The 15,630-nt window shown below is 45.9% G+C and overlaps 1 protein-coding gene across 6 annotated transcripts in view; it reads right to left on the reverse strand.

The window, feature by feature from the left end:
* UNC13B (unc-13 homolog B) overlaps positions 1-15,630 on the reverse strand; it is a 352,877-nt gene that overhangs the window by 173,630 nt on the left and 163,617 nt on the right. For all 6 annotated transcript variants that reach the window (XM_075839917.1, XM_075839926.1, XM_075839936.1 and 3 more), the window contains 2 exons: positions 13,218-13,523; positions 7,581-7,671 (listed from right to left, as the gene is read on the reverse strand). In XM_075839917.1, the coding sequence (XP_075696032.1) occupies positions 7,581-7,671; positions 13,218-13,523 (397 nt within the window). The remainder of the gene's footprint in view (positions 1-7,580; positions 7,672-13,217; positions 13,524-15,630) is intronic.

The following is a 15,630-nucleotide window of genomic DNA, read 5'->3' on the forward strand; positions in this document are numbered from 1 at the left end:
GGTACATTCGGCCCGGCTATCTACTGGCATTTAGAAAAGAGATACGTTGCTTTATTTAGGGCCCCCTCATGTCACAGTTCGTGCTGGGGCCGGTTAATGACTACAGATATAAAAAGCATGAATAACTATCATGACAGTGAATACAATATAGAAACGACACGATGGAGACGGGAAGACTTGCGACTGATGAGGCTCCTTTGGAATGTCAATGGTCGCGTGGCATTTTCTTACTTTCCCTCTTGTAAACGCTGACAAAGCCGATACCTGATACAAAGACTCATACGTTAGATTATAAACAATGTGACTGAGGGTTTACAGCGGACAAGGGTTAAATTAGAGAGCAGCTCTCGTGGGCCCTTATTACAATTCTCATTTATCATCAATATTAAAATTCATGAAAACTGGTGCTGCCCCAAATATGCCAGGGCTGATGAGCAGACAGACGAATGAGTGACGGGCCAATCTGCAGACCCCTCTGGAGAACTCGAGGAGCGCGGTGCAGATGATTGACAGATATCATTACCCCACACTGAGTCCTAGGGGCAAGTCTTTATATGTCCAGCAAAGCATCGCAAATAACAGGATGCCACGACAAGCCCTTGCCAATATAAAGGACCGGTTATACACTGGGGACACAAAGATTCCATGCAGAATGGACTTGTCTGCAGCGATGACACTGGAAACAGTTTTCTTCGCACTATTCACTATAAATTGGGGATCAACGGCCCCCCCCATATAAAACACGATCAATCCCCAACAAAGGACTCTGCCCTTGTCACACACAGCCCTGTTCTCACGATCATCGCACGAATGGATAGATCACTGCAAGATCAGCACAATACTCTCCTGAAATACTCAGTGCTGCTAGAGGGAACCTGCACCTACCACTATGTAAAGCACAAGCCTGTACGAAATTGGAGGTACAGTTGGGCGAAATAGACTTCTACGGGTGTCATATCACGGCTCCGTACAATTTAGAGGTTGTATGGAGCCATAATATGGTAGAGTGCATGAGTCCTAAGGCCCTGTTTTAGACATTTTTTTGGCGCGTTTTTTTTACACGAAAACCGTGGCAAAAACACCTCCCATTGACTTCAATGGGAGGCGGAGGCGTTTTTTCCCGCGAGTGGAAAAAAACGTTCGCGGGAGAAAGAAGAGTCATGCCCTTTCTTCAGGTGTTCCTGTCTCTGACCTCCCATTGAAATCAATGGGAGGCAGAAAAAGCGGTTTTCGGTACGTTTTTTGCCCGCGCCGCTCAATGGCCACAGACGAAAAATGCACCAAAGAGAGTGAAGGCAGGTCAAAATCTGCAGAATTTTCCGCCTGCAAAAAAAAACCTGTTTGTTTGTAAATTCCAAGATCAGCGCACTCCTCTCCTGAAATAATCTGTGCTGCTTTGGACTCCTTCCAATATGTGAAGCCTGTGAGCGCTCTCTGGTTTCCATTCCCTTCCTCACATCACGCAAAAGTAGAGCAAATCCGAAATACTAATGCAAGTTTTCTTATTTTTATTCTGAATTATCAGCGCTGGTTACAGTCCCCAAACCTGTACTGTCCTGATCTCAAGACAACACGTACGGTTTTGATTTGGCTTAAGCTTAAGCGTTGTAATAGGGACATGGTGCCACATCAATGTATGTAATGTCTACATATGTGGGAACATTTATGCGAAGGGCGAGCGGTCATGGGGACAGCACAGCATACCAGCCTCAGGCTTCAGGCCTACAACTTCAAGCACTAATATTGCAGCATAAAAGATATTAATGAGCGGTTTCACATGGTTTATGGAAAAGATTTGTCCCATGTGCAATAAGAAGAGTTGGGTGGGGGTATATAATAAATAATTTGTACTTCATGTTTGTGTAGAGACGCGGTCCCTGGTCCCAAAGAAGCCTCAGAGCCCAGCAGATCCGATAATACATGAGCATTTTTGAATGGGCCCTACAAAATCGTATTAATGAGGCCGTCTCCTTGGTTGCTCGCAGCCGAGATGGTGGAAAACAATACAATTGGCCTTGTCCGCTGTGAACGCACAGATTTATTAGACACGGGCGGAGAGCTTGTTACTGCACAACATCCAGCTGTCATAACCTGCTCATGTCCTGGACGGACAGAGACAATCATACATATCATAGGGACACGATAAGAAAAAAACGGACGAGTCACAGAGGTCACCAATTACTAGGACAAAGAAACAGAAGTCGCCGAGTCGTCTTCTGTACACATGGAAAACCATGCAGGCTCAGAGGATTTCACCAAGCTTTCCACAGATCCTGAATGGGAAACAGATCTGGATTGTTACGATAAAACATTCCCTACTGCTCTGACTGTGCAGGTTCTGCCACCTTATTTATGAACCAGGAGGCTCAGGATGAACAGAACTCTAGGTCTCATCCAAATACTGGATCTATAATATATTCTAGATTTACAACCCACAGCAGGGGTCTGCAACGTGTGTGAACGCTGGGGGTTGCACTTTCAGATCGGCCGGTTGCAAATGACAAATTTATAGGAGAAATAAAACACAAAAACTTAATACTGTGATAATACAGAGACGACCAAAGGACAAATCCTCAAAACTGCCAGCTCTTGTGTAGCTCGTAATCCCAGCATGCTTTGCTAGTGTGGAGGCAGATTCGGCAGGACTACAAGTTCCAGCAGGTCATTCCTACCATACCGTGGAGCTTTCCGTGCCCCTTACTTAGCATAGATCCCACCACACACAGCTCAGAGACGGGAGCACAGCACACAGCATGTAACATACATTCACAGCGATATTGCGGCCTCATCCTGGCGACTCTTACCATTATTATTTGCTCTTTGCAAACTTAATTTTGCAGAATGACAAGCAGACAATAAATCGCAAATTATTATTTTACATTTCCAGTGAGCAAATCAGCTTTGTAGGGTTTATACAGTAAAGAGCAATCTACCTCACCGGCTGTCTGATATCACGTAACTGTGGGTGAGGGAACACGCCGGGGTTAACTCGAATGTAGGGCAAGACACACCTTTCCCCAATGAGGGGTCTTTCACCATGCCGGACTGACTTAAAGAGACAGGACCATTAATATAGTAATCAAAAGGAATGGCCCCCTAGTGACTAGTAGTTGGGGGGGGGGGGGGGTCTTACATTAGATCTCCCTGCTTTTGACTGTTGTGGCTAATAGAAGCAATGCTAGAGAAAAGTGAAGCATTACAGGGCACCGATTTAAATTAATGGACATCGCTGTAGAGCAGGTCACATCTTCCCACAGCAAAATCAGCCGCTGCGGCTTGTAATAAGCATAATTAAGTATTTTCTAGAAAGTAATGAATTCCCAGCCAACACTTTTTGCAGCTGGAGAGAAATATTGGTCTTAACTCAGATTTAGGGCGGCTTTGAAGAAAATACATACGTACGGCCTCATGCACACGACCGTAAAAACTCCCGTTATTACGGGTCGTAATTACGACCCGTAATAACGGGCTCATAGACTTCTATTGGCGACGGGTGCCTTCCCGTTTTCTTACGGGAAGGTGCCCGTGCCGTTGAAAAAGATAGAACATGTCCTATTTCAGGCCGTAATAACGGCACGGACAGTCCATAGTAGTCTATGGAGCTCCCGTAATGACGGGTGGCTACGTGTGTGCACCCGTCATTACGGCAGCGTTGCTAAGCGACGTCAGTAAATAGTCACTGTCCAGGGAGCTGAAAGAGTTAACTGATCGGCAGTAACTCTTTCAGCACCCTGGACAGTGACTACCGATCAGAATATACACCAACCTGTAAAAAATAAAAGACGTTCATACTTACCAAGAACTTCCTGCTTCCTCCAGTCCGGTCTCCCGGCCGTTGCCTTGGTGACGCGTCCCTCTCGACATCCGGGCCGACGTCCTGGCCGTCCCTGGAAGACGTTTCAGCCCATGTGACCGCTGCAGCCAATCAGTGGCAGATTATAATATGGGCGTTTCGGGCGGCCGCCCGGGGCCCAAGCTTTTAGGGGGCCCATCGCAACCCGAAACGCACATCATTTTAAATCGCGGTCGGACTCACTAATGGCCGTTCACAAGAAGCGCCGCTAATGGCCGTTGAGAGGGAGGGGCGGGCGGACTGCAACAGAGGGCAGTGCAGTGCTGATGAGGAGGAGGGGGATGGATATCAATTGCTGGATAGGACTAGCAGACGTGCGTCTGCTAGTCGTGGTAGAACACGCCCCTCTGACGCTTCTCGTACCGCCAGTGAGGAACAGACGAGAAGGGCGGTGGTCGAGCAACGAGGAGGTTAGTGTTCATGTTCGCCTCAATCTTAATTTACATCTAAGTGACTCCAGAGGACTCCATGAAGGGGGGAATAACCCCCCATCCCATCCCCCATAGAGCTCTCAGTATTTCAGTATTTATTATACAGCAGGGGGTCTGAGCAGTGTAACTCACTGCAGAGGACTCTATGGGGGGACAATAATTTCCCTCCATAGACACTCAGCAGTGAGTTACACGCTCAATCCTCCCTGCTGTATAATAAATACTGAAATACTGAGGGCTCTATGGGAGATGGGATGGGGGGTTATTCCCCCCTTCATGGAGTCCTCTGGAGTCACTTAGATGGTTAGAACCCCCCCTCCCCCATTCAGTATAATCCCCCCTTCCCATAGAGCCCTCACTAGTTACTAATATATTACAAGGGTAAGTCAAATTGTCTGACTTCTGGGGGCTGTATAGGGGGGTCTGAGCGACGGGCTCTATGGGGGGGGGCTACCCCCCCCCCACAGAGATGTCAGAATCAGACACTCAGACCTCCCTATAGAGCCCCCAGAAGTCAGACAAACTCACCTCCCCTTGCAATATAATCCCCCCATACAGCCCTCAGTTTTCCCATAAGAAAAATGTATGACATATCCACCATCCGTAAGTCCCATAAAACTGAATGACGGTTCCGGAAGCAGTGTCTCTCGCCGACTCCCTCTGATCACTAAAACTAAGCGTCGGAAGCACTCGTGTGAGCGCTGAGCCACTTGGTTTCTGTTTCCGGAAAGCTGAGCAGCTTATGTACGGTCTCATAGAAAGTCAATGAGCCCGTACACCGCTACTTTGGCTTTCCGGAAAAAGCCAAACAGAAATGAAGTGGCTCTTTGCTCACATGAGCGCTTCTGCCGCTTAGTCTCCGCACCCGGACCCCCACCCATCAAAAGTTCTGACATGTCACTATGACATGTTAGAAGTTTGTTAAAAATTGACTTACCCTTTAGGCCTCATTTACACGAGCGTGTGCGTTTTGCTCACGCAAAAACTGCGGCGTTTTCCGTGCGCAAAAGGCACCTAACGGCTCCATGTGTCATCAGTGTATGATGCGCGGCTGCGAGATTTTCGCGCAGCCGCCATCATTATGACTAGAGATGAGCGAACTTATGAAAAGTTCGGTTCGGCTAGTTCGCCGAATTTCACGAAAAAGTTCGATTCGGACCGAACCTGTAATTTCTGTGCGCCGAGCATAGTACTGTCCAGGGTGCTGATAGAGTTAATGGGCTGCACTAACTCTTTCAACAACCTTGACAGTACATGCTCTGCGCACGGAAAATAAAATTTTAATGTAATAAAAAAATAAATAAAATACGTTCATACTTACATTCCTCCTGTCCGGCCTCCAGCGATGACGTTTCATCCATGTCGCCGCTGCAGCCAATCACAGGCTGTAGTGGCGGTCACGCACGTCAGGATGACGTCAGAAGGCCGGCCTCCAGGAATGACGCTTCATCCCACGTGACGGCCTCTGCAGCCAATCACAGGCTCCTCTCCTGAAATACTCTGTGCTGCCTTAAACTCTGTGGACAGGTCAGGATCCTGTTTCTTTTAAATGCTGCTGGGGAACCCGCTCGATCCATTATATAAGTCTGCGCTACAGTGCAGCATTTTTAAAAAAACAGGATCCTGACCTGTCCACAGAGTTTAAGGCAGCACAGAGTATTTCAGGAGATGAGCGTGCAGATTCAGTGCTGCTGTAAACTCTGCTCTTACCATTACGTAGCTCAGTCTGTTACCTCTCCTCCACTCCTGTCCTCAATAACACCTTCACATGATTGGCAAGTCACCACGTAATGGTAAGAGCAGAGTTCACAGCAGCACAGAGTATTTCAGGAGAGGAGCGTGCAGATTCTGTGCTGCTGTGAACTCTGTGTGAGGGGGGCCCAAGTTGTATCAACAGCCCAGGGCCCATGGTACACTTAATCCGCCACTGCAGCCAATCACAGGTCAATCACAGGCTGCAGCGGTCACATGGACTGCCGCGTCATCCAGAGATGTCGGGCTGGATGTGAAGAGAGGGACGCGTCACCAAGACAACGGCCGAGTAAGTATGAATTTCTTTAACTTTTATTACAGAAAGGGCTGTCCCTTCTCTCTATCCTGCACTGATAGAAAGGGGCTGCCGATTAGTGCAGTGCTATTTTGCCGCCAAAAACTTGCCCGTAAATACTGGTGCAAAACGGGTCGAATACGTGTGACACCGGACCCGTATTTACAGGTGGGAAAAAATACGGTCGTGTGCATGAGGCCTTAGCAATTGCATGCATAACAAATTCCCAATATTATAAAAAAAACATTCCCTTTATAAGCAGGATCTATGCAAAAATTATCTGCAGAGCTGAGGAGAATACTAAAGTGTATATTCATCTATTGCTTCTTATTTATACAGAACAGGTAAGTCACTTGGTAAATACATTACATTACTTATTTTGTACTGATCCAGAGTTACAGCTTGTAATATACTCCAGAGCTGGATTCACAATTCTCCTGTCAACAAGCTTGTAGATAGACACACCCCTAACCGCTTAAACTCCTTTAATGCAGGCGGGTATGTCGTTTTTTTCCACATCAGACTACAGTAAAACGTCTGATGACATAAAAGACGACACAGCAAATCACCCAAGCAAGCTCTTGGCAGATACTGAACAAGCAGGTCACGCAGGTAGATTTTTACCTCTCAATCCTGAAAAATTAAGTTGTGTCAAATATGTAGATAGTAACTCCATCAGCAAAATAGTGAGTGCAGCTGTGGAGTATAAAACAGACTGTAACGAAGGATCACAGTAATGTCATGTATGTACACATTAATTCCATATCAGAAAAGTCAGTACTGGAGTATAATACAGGATGTAATTCCGAATCAGTACAGGATAAGTCATCTATCTACCCAGTGACTCCATCAGTAGAATAGTGAGTGCAGCTCTGGAGTATAATACAGGCTGTAACGAAGCATCAGATGTAATATATGTACAAAGTGACTCCTCTTTGAATAGATTAATTCTAGATGTAAACTATGAACGGTAAATATATGCTTTGTATTCACTGCAAAATCAGCCAGCAGAATGAAGACCCCGCAGAACGGCTGTCATAAAATGCCTGCAGAGAATCTGAAGTTCCTCCTCAGGCCGGGCCTGGTTATCAGATTGCAACTGTTTATAAAACGGGAGTAACTCCAATCTGAGGACCACTTCTATGTGTGTGTGACATGGGAGATGTCATCTTCTGGCCAACGTCGGATATTCTGTATGGCGGAGACCTCTGGAATAATGGGAAACAATAACAGAGCGTTCTGTTCCTACCTCGTGTATCTGTAGCCGCACTTTATTAATCGCTCGGAGCCAGCGCGCTTTGGCAGGGGAGAAGGGTGGAGGACCAACATCTTCGTGGAAGCTGTAGTGGGAAGAATATCAAAATATAAAGAATGTCGTAAGGAAATGTTAAGACAAATATCTGATGAGCAAAAGTCACATCAAACAACTTCAAGACTACGGACTGGTATACAACATTACTTGGATGAGGCGAAGGCAACCCGCCCTTGTATAGCGGAATCTGGCTAATGGTATTGCGGAGACTAGTAGTTCATAAGTAGCTAGACAGATGTTACATGTTGTTTATTGCGGCTACATCTTATTAGTAGAGAAATTACAGACAGAACAAGGAATTACTTAAAATTGTGTACCATTTACTTGAAACCACGTGCCCAGTCTTCTAGAAACTTTAGGATAGGTGATAATATGTTATATTAGCGGGGGACCCCAAAGACCGCTCCGCAGTTTTCATATCCTCTATAAGAGTTGTACGGAACACCCCAAATAACTTCTCACCACAGCGGTCTATAGGTGGAGAATGGGGGATGGGTTTTCCCATGCCAGACACTAGGGGGTCCGAGCAGTCAGAGCCCCGCAATTTATCATCACCATCTTGCAGAAAGGTGATAAATGTTGATTTGTCATTGTATAATGAAAAGTTCTGCAACTTTCTAATTGACTTCATTGTTTCCAAGATCTCGGTTTGGTGGCAGTGAATTGGTTAACATTCAGAAGTCTTGTCCTGACTTAGGCCCCATGATAGAAATCACGGTCCGTGATTACGGGCACAGCTGACCGGGGACGGACAGTCATCCGCATTTCTGGACGGTGCTTCCATTATAAAGTATGAGACCACGGTCCGTAAAATAAAAAAATAGGACATGCCCTAATTTTTTTACGGAAGGTTTCTACGGCCCGGACACTCTCTCATATATATACGGGAAGGTATCAGTTGGCCATAGAAATGAATGTGTCCGTAATTACGGACGAAACCTACGGTTGTGTGCATGGGGCCTTAGTCCTGCTCACGCAGCAGATGGGCTTGTTAGAATGGATTAGTGTAGGTCACGGATATAGGCCTGGAGTTGGTCAGAAGAGAGATTTATTTTGGTGTTCTGTTTCGATCAGAAAGATGTCCTACACAGATATATTGTAAGCAATTTTCACAGCAGAGTATTTGTTACAATATACCAGTGTAGGACATCTACCTGATCTTAACAGAAGCACAAATATCTCTCCTGTCCAGAACTCTAGGCCTATAGTTGTGACATCCACCGATCCATTCTAACAAGCCTATCTGCGGTGTCATCAGGACTAGGTCTAGACAGGCTTACGGCATCTAAATCTAAAAAAATTTATGTTTGCACTCACCGACAACAAGCAGAGATTGAAACAAATTATATTAGTAAGTCCCAAAACATGGACAACCTCTTTAATTTAGAAGGTTTGTATTATTAGTTTATTAGGGCACCTCTCAAACGGCCCAATTCAATGGGGTCTGCTTTAGCAAGAGACTTCCTTTCAATAAGCAATGCATATGGGCAGACCGTCTGCCCACTAACAAAAGAGCGATCAGGCAGGTTGGATTTCAGCATGTCCGAGGTTTTCGACAGCGGCTTATCCTCTTCTCCCTATTGAAATAAGCAAGTGCGCTCGGCTGATACGCATGTGCATGCTTGCGGTGTAGACATTGGCGCGCAATCGTATGTATACTGAACGCATAAAACGATGTGGTACAGACATTGTGATCTGTTTGACATAAGGTAAGGTCTTGTCCATTGATGCCCAACTGGGGGCAAAACGGGAGGCAGCCAACTCCTGTATGGTGACTGACGGGACAGTGAGAAGTTTTCTCGTTCTCCTGCACAAGAGCCTGGAAGAGGGTACTAGGCTAAAGGCGTTGTTGTAAGCAACTGATGATTGGCCACGCAAGGTAACATCATACTGGTGTTTCGAAGCAGGATGTTATTATGGGGGCACAATGACCATCTATGTTTTGGAGAACATCGGTTACCCTGGTCTTGGGACACTTGTGTGGATGACACTAATGGGGAGGACTTTATAGGTCATCATCATGGATGGCACTCTTATGGGGACACCATGGCTGTTATGTAGTCCCCTTTTCGCCTGTATATATTTTAAAAGAGCATAGGGAAGAACGTAAATCATTACAGTGAAAAAATAAAACTGTTGATCTATCCGTCTAGCCACAGCTTTAAAAAACTAGGACGACGGCTGTGCGGGGTACTGTGTGTAATGCATAGATCTCCATCAAATGCCCTGTCCACCCACTGTGTGTGGGAAGTGCAGCTGTACATTGACCCCCCTGCTGTAAAATGACAAGTAGCGAGGGTGCCCAGCAGGATGGCAGATACATTATGGATGAGTACTAAGATGCGTTAATCAGCACCAGCGACCGTCTTATGTTCTAAAGAATAAAGGAATAAGAAATCCATCCAGAGGCGTGGCGCTCCAGAATCCTCGGCTCGGTGCAGGAGTACGGCACCAGATGACTGCAAATACTGTAACAAATTTATTTTAATAACTTTGCATTGTAGGTTGTGTGCAGCGCCGAGTCGGGGATAAGGAATAAACGTGCAGTACGGTATTTCTCCGCAGCTTCCTTTATTAGATTATAAGCTTGATGCAGGGAACAATCTTAGAGCAAAAGCTTTCATCTCGCTCTGCAAATGCACCGAGCCGGAGTGTGTTTACTGCAGATGCTGCATGAATACTGATGCCTCCAAAAACCTCTGCCCCTAAACTCCAAACAACGTCCCCTCAGTGACAAACTTCTGCTGCCGGAGGCACGAGGGGTCTAGTACAGAGATGTGAAAGGCTCCTTATGAACAATCAGATGAAGATGGTGTAAGATCGCTGTCTGCAGGAGACCTGTCCAAGAACCAAACAGGACAGAGACACAGGCAGCACTTCTGGAAGGAGGGAACCCATTCGAATAGAGGACAATTTTATTGGGTGCCTATATATTTACCTGTATTAGACAAACCTGCAGGGAAAGTGTGTCGTTTATCTAAGCCAATATCATGTAATACTGCCTGTCAGGCTGGTGTATCTAAGGATCTTATGTGCAATACTATGCTGCTGAGTCAGTGTATCGAAGACCTCATGTGCTGCTGAGTGTGTATCTAAGCCTCATGTGTGATACTATGATGCATCTAAGCCTCATGTGTGATACTGTGCTGCTGAGTCAGTGTATCTAAGACCTCATGTGCTGCTGAGTGTGTATCTAAGCCTCATGTGTGATACTATGATGCATCTAAGCCTCATGTGTGATACTGTGCTGCTGAGTCAGTGTATCAAAGCTTCTCATGAGTTATACTGTGCTGTGGAGTCAGTGCATCCAAGCCTCATGTGCGATACTGTGCTGCTGAGTCACTGCATCTAAGCCTCATGTGTGATACTGTGCTGCTGAGTCAGTGTATCCAAGCCTCATGTGCGATACTGTGCTGCTGAGTCACTGCATCTAAGCCTCATGTGTGATACTGTGCTGCTGAGTCAGTGTATCCAAGCCTCATGTGCGATACTGTGCTGCTGAGTCACTGCATCTAAGCCTCATGTGTGATACTGTGCTACTGAGTCAGTGTATCCAAGCCTCATGTGTGATACTGTGCTGCTGAGTCAGTGTATCCAAGCCTCATGTGTGATACTGTGCTGCTGAGTCACTGCATCTAAGCCTCATGTGTGATACTGTGCTGCTGAGTCAGTGTATCCAAGCCTCATGTGTGATACTGTGCTGCTGAGTCACTGCATCTAAGCCTCATGTGTGATACTGTGCTGCTGAGTCAGTGTATCCAAGCCTCATGTGTGATACTGTGCTGTGGAGTCATTGCATCAAGGCCTCATGTGCTGCTGAGTCAGTGCATCTAAGCCTCATGTGTGATACTGTGCTGCTGAGTCAGTGTATCCAAGCCTCATGTGTGATACTGTGCTGCTGAGTCACTGCATCTAAGCCTCATGTGTGATACTGTGCTGCTGAGTCAGTGTATCCAAGCCTCATGTGTGATACTGTGCTGTGGAGTCATTGCATCAAGGCCTCATGTGCTGCTGAGTCAGTGCATCTAAGCCTCATGTGTGATACGGTTATGTTGAGTCTGTGCATCTAAGGGTATGTTCACACGGCCTATTTACGGACGTAATTCGGGCGTTTTTGCCCCGAATTACGTCTGAAAATAGCGCCTCAATAGCGCTGACAAACATCTGCCCATTGAAAGCAATGGGCAGACGTTTGTCTGTTCACACGAGGCGTATATTTACGCGCCGCTGTCAAATGACGGCGCGCAAATAGACGCCCGCGTCAAAGAAGTGACCTGTCACTTCTTTGGCCGTAATTGGAGCCGCTATTCATTGACTCCAATGAATAGCAGCGCTAATTACGGCCGTAATTGACGCGGCGTTCAAGCGCCTGCACATGCCGGTACGGCTGAAATTACGGGGATGTTTTCAGGCTGAAACATCCCCGTAATTTCAGCCGTTACGGACCCCCGCCGTGTGAACATACCCTAAGGCTGGGTTCACACGACCTATTTTCAGGCGTAAACAAGGAGTATTATGCCTCGTTTTACGTCTGAAAATAGGGCTACAATATGTCGGCAAACATCTGCCCATTCATTTGAATGGGTTTGCCGACGTACTGTGCAAACGACCTGTCATTTACGTGTCGTCGTTTGACAGCTGTCAAACGACGACGCGTAAAAATACAGCCTCGTCAAAGAAGTGCAGGACACTTCTTTGGACGTTTTTGGAGCTGTTTTCTCATAGACTCCAATAAAAACAGCTCCAAAAACGGACGTAAAAAACGCCGCGAAAACAGCGAGTTGCTCAAAAAACGTCTGAAAATCAGGGGCTGTTTTCCCTTGAAAACAGCTCTGTATTTTCAGACGTTTTGGTCACTACGTGTGCACATACCCTAAGCCTCTCGTGTGACTGTGCTGCTGAGTCAGGAAGTGTATCTAAGCCTCTCATGTGTAATACTGCGCTGCTGAGTCAGTGCTTCTAAGGCTGGATTCACACGAGCATGTTCGGTCCGTAAAGGACGGAACGTATTTCGGCCGCAAGTCCAGTACTGAACACACTGCAAACTGAAAACATGATTACAGTACGGGACAGTTGTCCGGCAGCGAGGCAGAGACTCCTAGCGTCGTACATAACTATGATGCTAGGAGCCCGGCTCCCTGCACTGTGTTCGGTCCGGGACTTGCGGCCGAAATAAGTTCCTCCTTTACAGACCGAACATGCTCCTGTGAATCCAGCCTAAGCCTCATGTGTGATACTGCTGCTGCTGAGTCAGTGTATCTAAGCATCATGTATAATACTGTTCACACAGCAATATATGATTAAGTGAAAATTAGGCTCTGTTCACATCAGCGCCGTGGCTTCTGTTTACAATGGAAACCACGATGCAGTGCCAGATCCGTCACACAACGGATACCAGCGACTCCTGGCGCACCCCATTGAAGTGTCTGTCGTTTTGAATGGGAAAAATAGCGCTGCGTGAACTACTATTTTTCCTATCAAATTTGATAAAATCTCAGACGGAGGCTCCGATGCAGATGTGAACATAGCCTGAGAATTACGGTTAAGAAGTAATGTGCAGACAATACCACTGACCTCTCCTGTTTCTCTAGTTGAACGTCTTTGGTTCGTTCTGTCTCTTGAGGTGATTTGGCCGTCATGTCTTCAAGTTGTACCTCGCCTCCCTGGGGTTCTGCGGTTCTCTTGGGCTCATGACCATTGTACCATTCTTGGTCACTTTTCCTCTGATTAGCAGAACCACCAAAGCAGTAATTTGGATCGGGTCGCTCTTCTTCCATGTCCAGTGACTGTAGACTCTCGTGATAATGGTCAGAATCACTAAGTTGGGAGCTTCCTTGGCTGACATTACCAGATGAGCCATACCGGCTACTCCCAGCAGGACTGTGAGAAAGGAGGGATCAGAGACCAATTATTTATGGAAGGAGAGTCAGAACTTATACCAACAAACTACCGCAACGAGGTGTAGGGGGAAACAGCAGAACACCATAAAGACGCTTGGCTAGTCAACTGTGTGAATTGTATAGACGCTTCACTTTTGGATATCATATTACAGGTTACATCTAGAAATAATGTTACATAATTTCCCTTGAGACTCTATATACTGGTGACATCCAGAGCTGCATTCAGAATTCTGCATGTCTTCTGTCAGCTCTCAGCATGCAGGTCCTTACATGTCAATGCTGCAGGTTGAAGTGTCTGTACAGGGCATGCTGCACCTGTTGCAGTGCATTGTGGAAGATGTTGTGTTTACATTAGGAGCTGTACTGTAGTCTGAGGTAGAACAGACTCCTCCAACCACTCTCGCATGATGCAGAGCATCACAGATGTTCATGCAAAGCTGTCAAATCATTCATTTTCTGTAGAAGAAAAAAAAATACTCGTCTCCTGCAATGCAACACAGCAGAGCTCAATGCATTATGGGGCCTCAGGTAAATTTAGATAAGATTTATTCAAGGAAAAAGGTCATATTTTGTTCTAGAAAACTCCTGTTAGGACGGACTACATGGCGTGTGCCGTGACCTAATAAACGGATCGCTAAGCCATGCATTTCCCGTCACACATTAGATCATTTATTCTGTCTGTTCTCATTCAGGACAATGTGCCGTTCCGTCATCCGCCATGATTGTAATTAACATGACATGCACTCCTCTCAATCACATCATGACATGTCAAGACATCTACATGAATGGCAGAATGATCTTGTGTTATATTCTGTGACAATATTGCTACATATAGATTGTATCCTTCATGCAGTCATAGGCCCTGTTCACACAGAGTTTTTTTGCAGGCAGAAAATTCTGCCTGGAAAAATCCGTTCCCGTTTTTAAGTGGTTTCGCACCACAGGCGGTTTTGGCCGCGTTTATTTGCCTCTCTTTCTTCAACAAGCAAAGGAAAAAACCCGTGAGTGGTTGTTTGGCATAAAGCCCATAAAAAAAAATAAAAAAAATTGTCAAAAACCGCTACGACCGTTCGCACTTTTTTTCCCCGTCACCTATTGATTTCAATGCGGTTTTTGAGGTGGAAAACGCCTCAAGACAGGGGAAGTCGCTTCTTTTTCCAGCAAAACTCCTCCATCTCCCATTGAAATCAATGGGAGGCAATATCGGACATTTTTTGACGCAGTTTTCGGGGCAAAATCGCTGTTTGAACAGGGCCACATAGTATGTAAGACGTGAGGGTCATCCAACTTAAACATATACACATAGGCAAGCCATGGGTAAGAATGTCTAGTTAAAAAGGGATTTTACCATAAATATAATTTATCACCTATCCACAAAATAGGTGAAAAAAGGTTTGACTGCTGAGACCCCCACCGATCACGAGAGTTAGTGTCCCATAAGGCTGCCACTTGTACATCATTCCCCCTTCCATCCATTGAATCGGATAATGATCCTTGAGACGGCTTCCCCCTTATTTGATAAAGATGTGCTGCTTATGGACAGAGGAAACCCAGCATATGACATGGGATGGGGCCAACCTGAGTAGGGTGCCCTCTCTCCTTAGGTCCCACAACATGGAGACTGCTATGTAAATGTTGGACTTCAGTAACACAACATGTATTTTGATTACATTTTTATAGGTTTTTCGCACTGCACAGAAACATATATGGACTCAAAACATGAGATCTGCCAGCTTCGAAAATTCCAAGTCACATACACATGAGCGATTCTAGCTCCTCGCCCTGCAAAAGTCATACATTGAGGGTTTTCTAATCCAGTCCAAAGACTCCTGCATCCAGTGTTCTGCATATTTTACCATACACCCTTTACAGAAAAATGGTTTGAAGTATCAGACCAAACGTTATACAGTTTACTAGTACGAAAAGCATAATACTAAAGAGGGCACCAAGAAAATGAAATAACATAGCAAACTGTGCTCCTTCAGGAGGTCTCAATCATTTAGAGATCTACTAAAATGCAACATTTCGGGGCAGCCTAAGGGCTCATTCAGACGAGCGTAATACTCGTCCGTGTGATGTCCGTTGAA

This window comes from Rhinoderma darwinii, chromosome 1 (genome assembly GCF_050947455.1).
Source record: "Rhinoderma darwinii isolate aRhiDar2 chromosome 1, aRhiDar2.hap1, whole genome shotgun sequence".
Classification (NCBI taxonomy): Eukaryota; Metazoa; Chordata; class Amphibia; order Anura; family Rhinodermatidae; genus Rhinoderma; species Rhinoderma darwinii.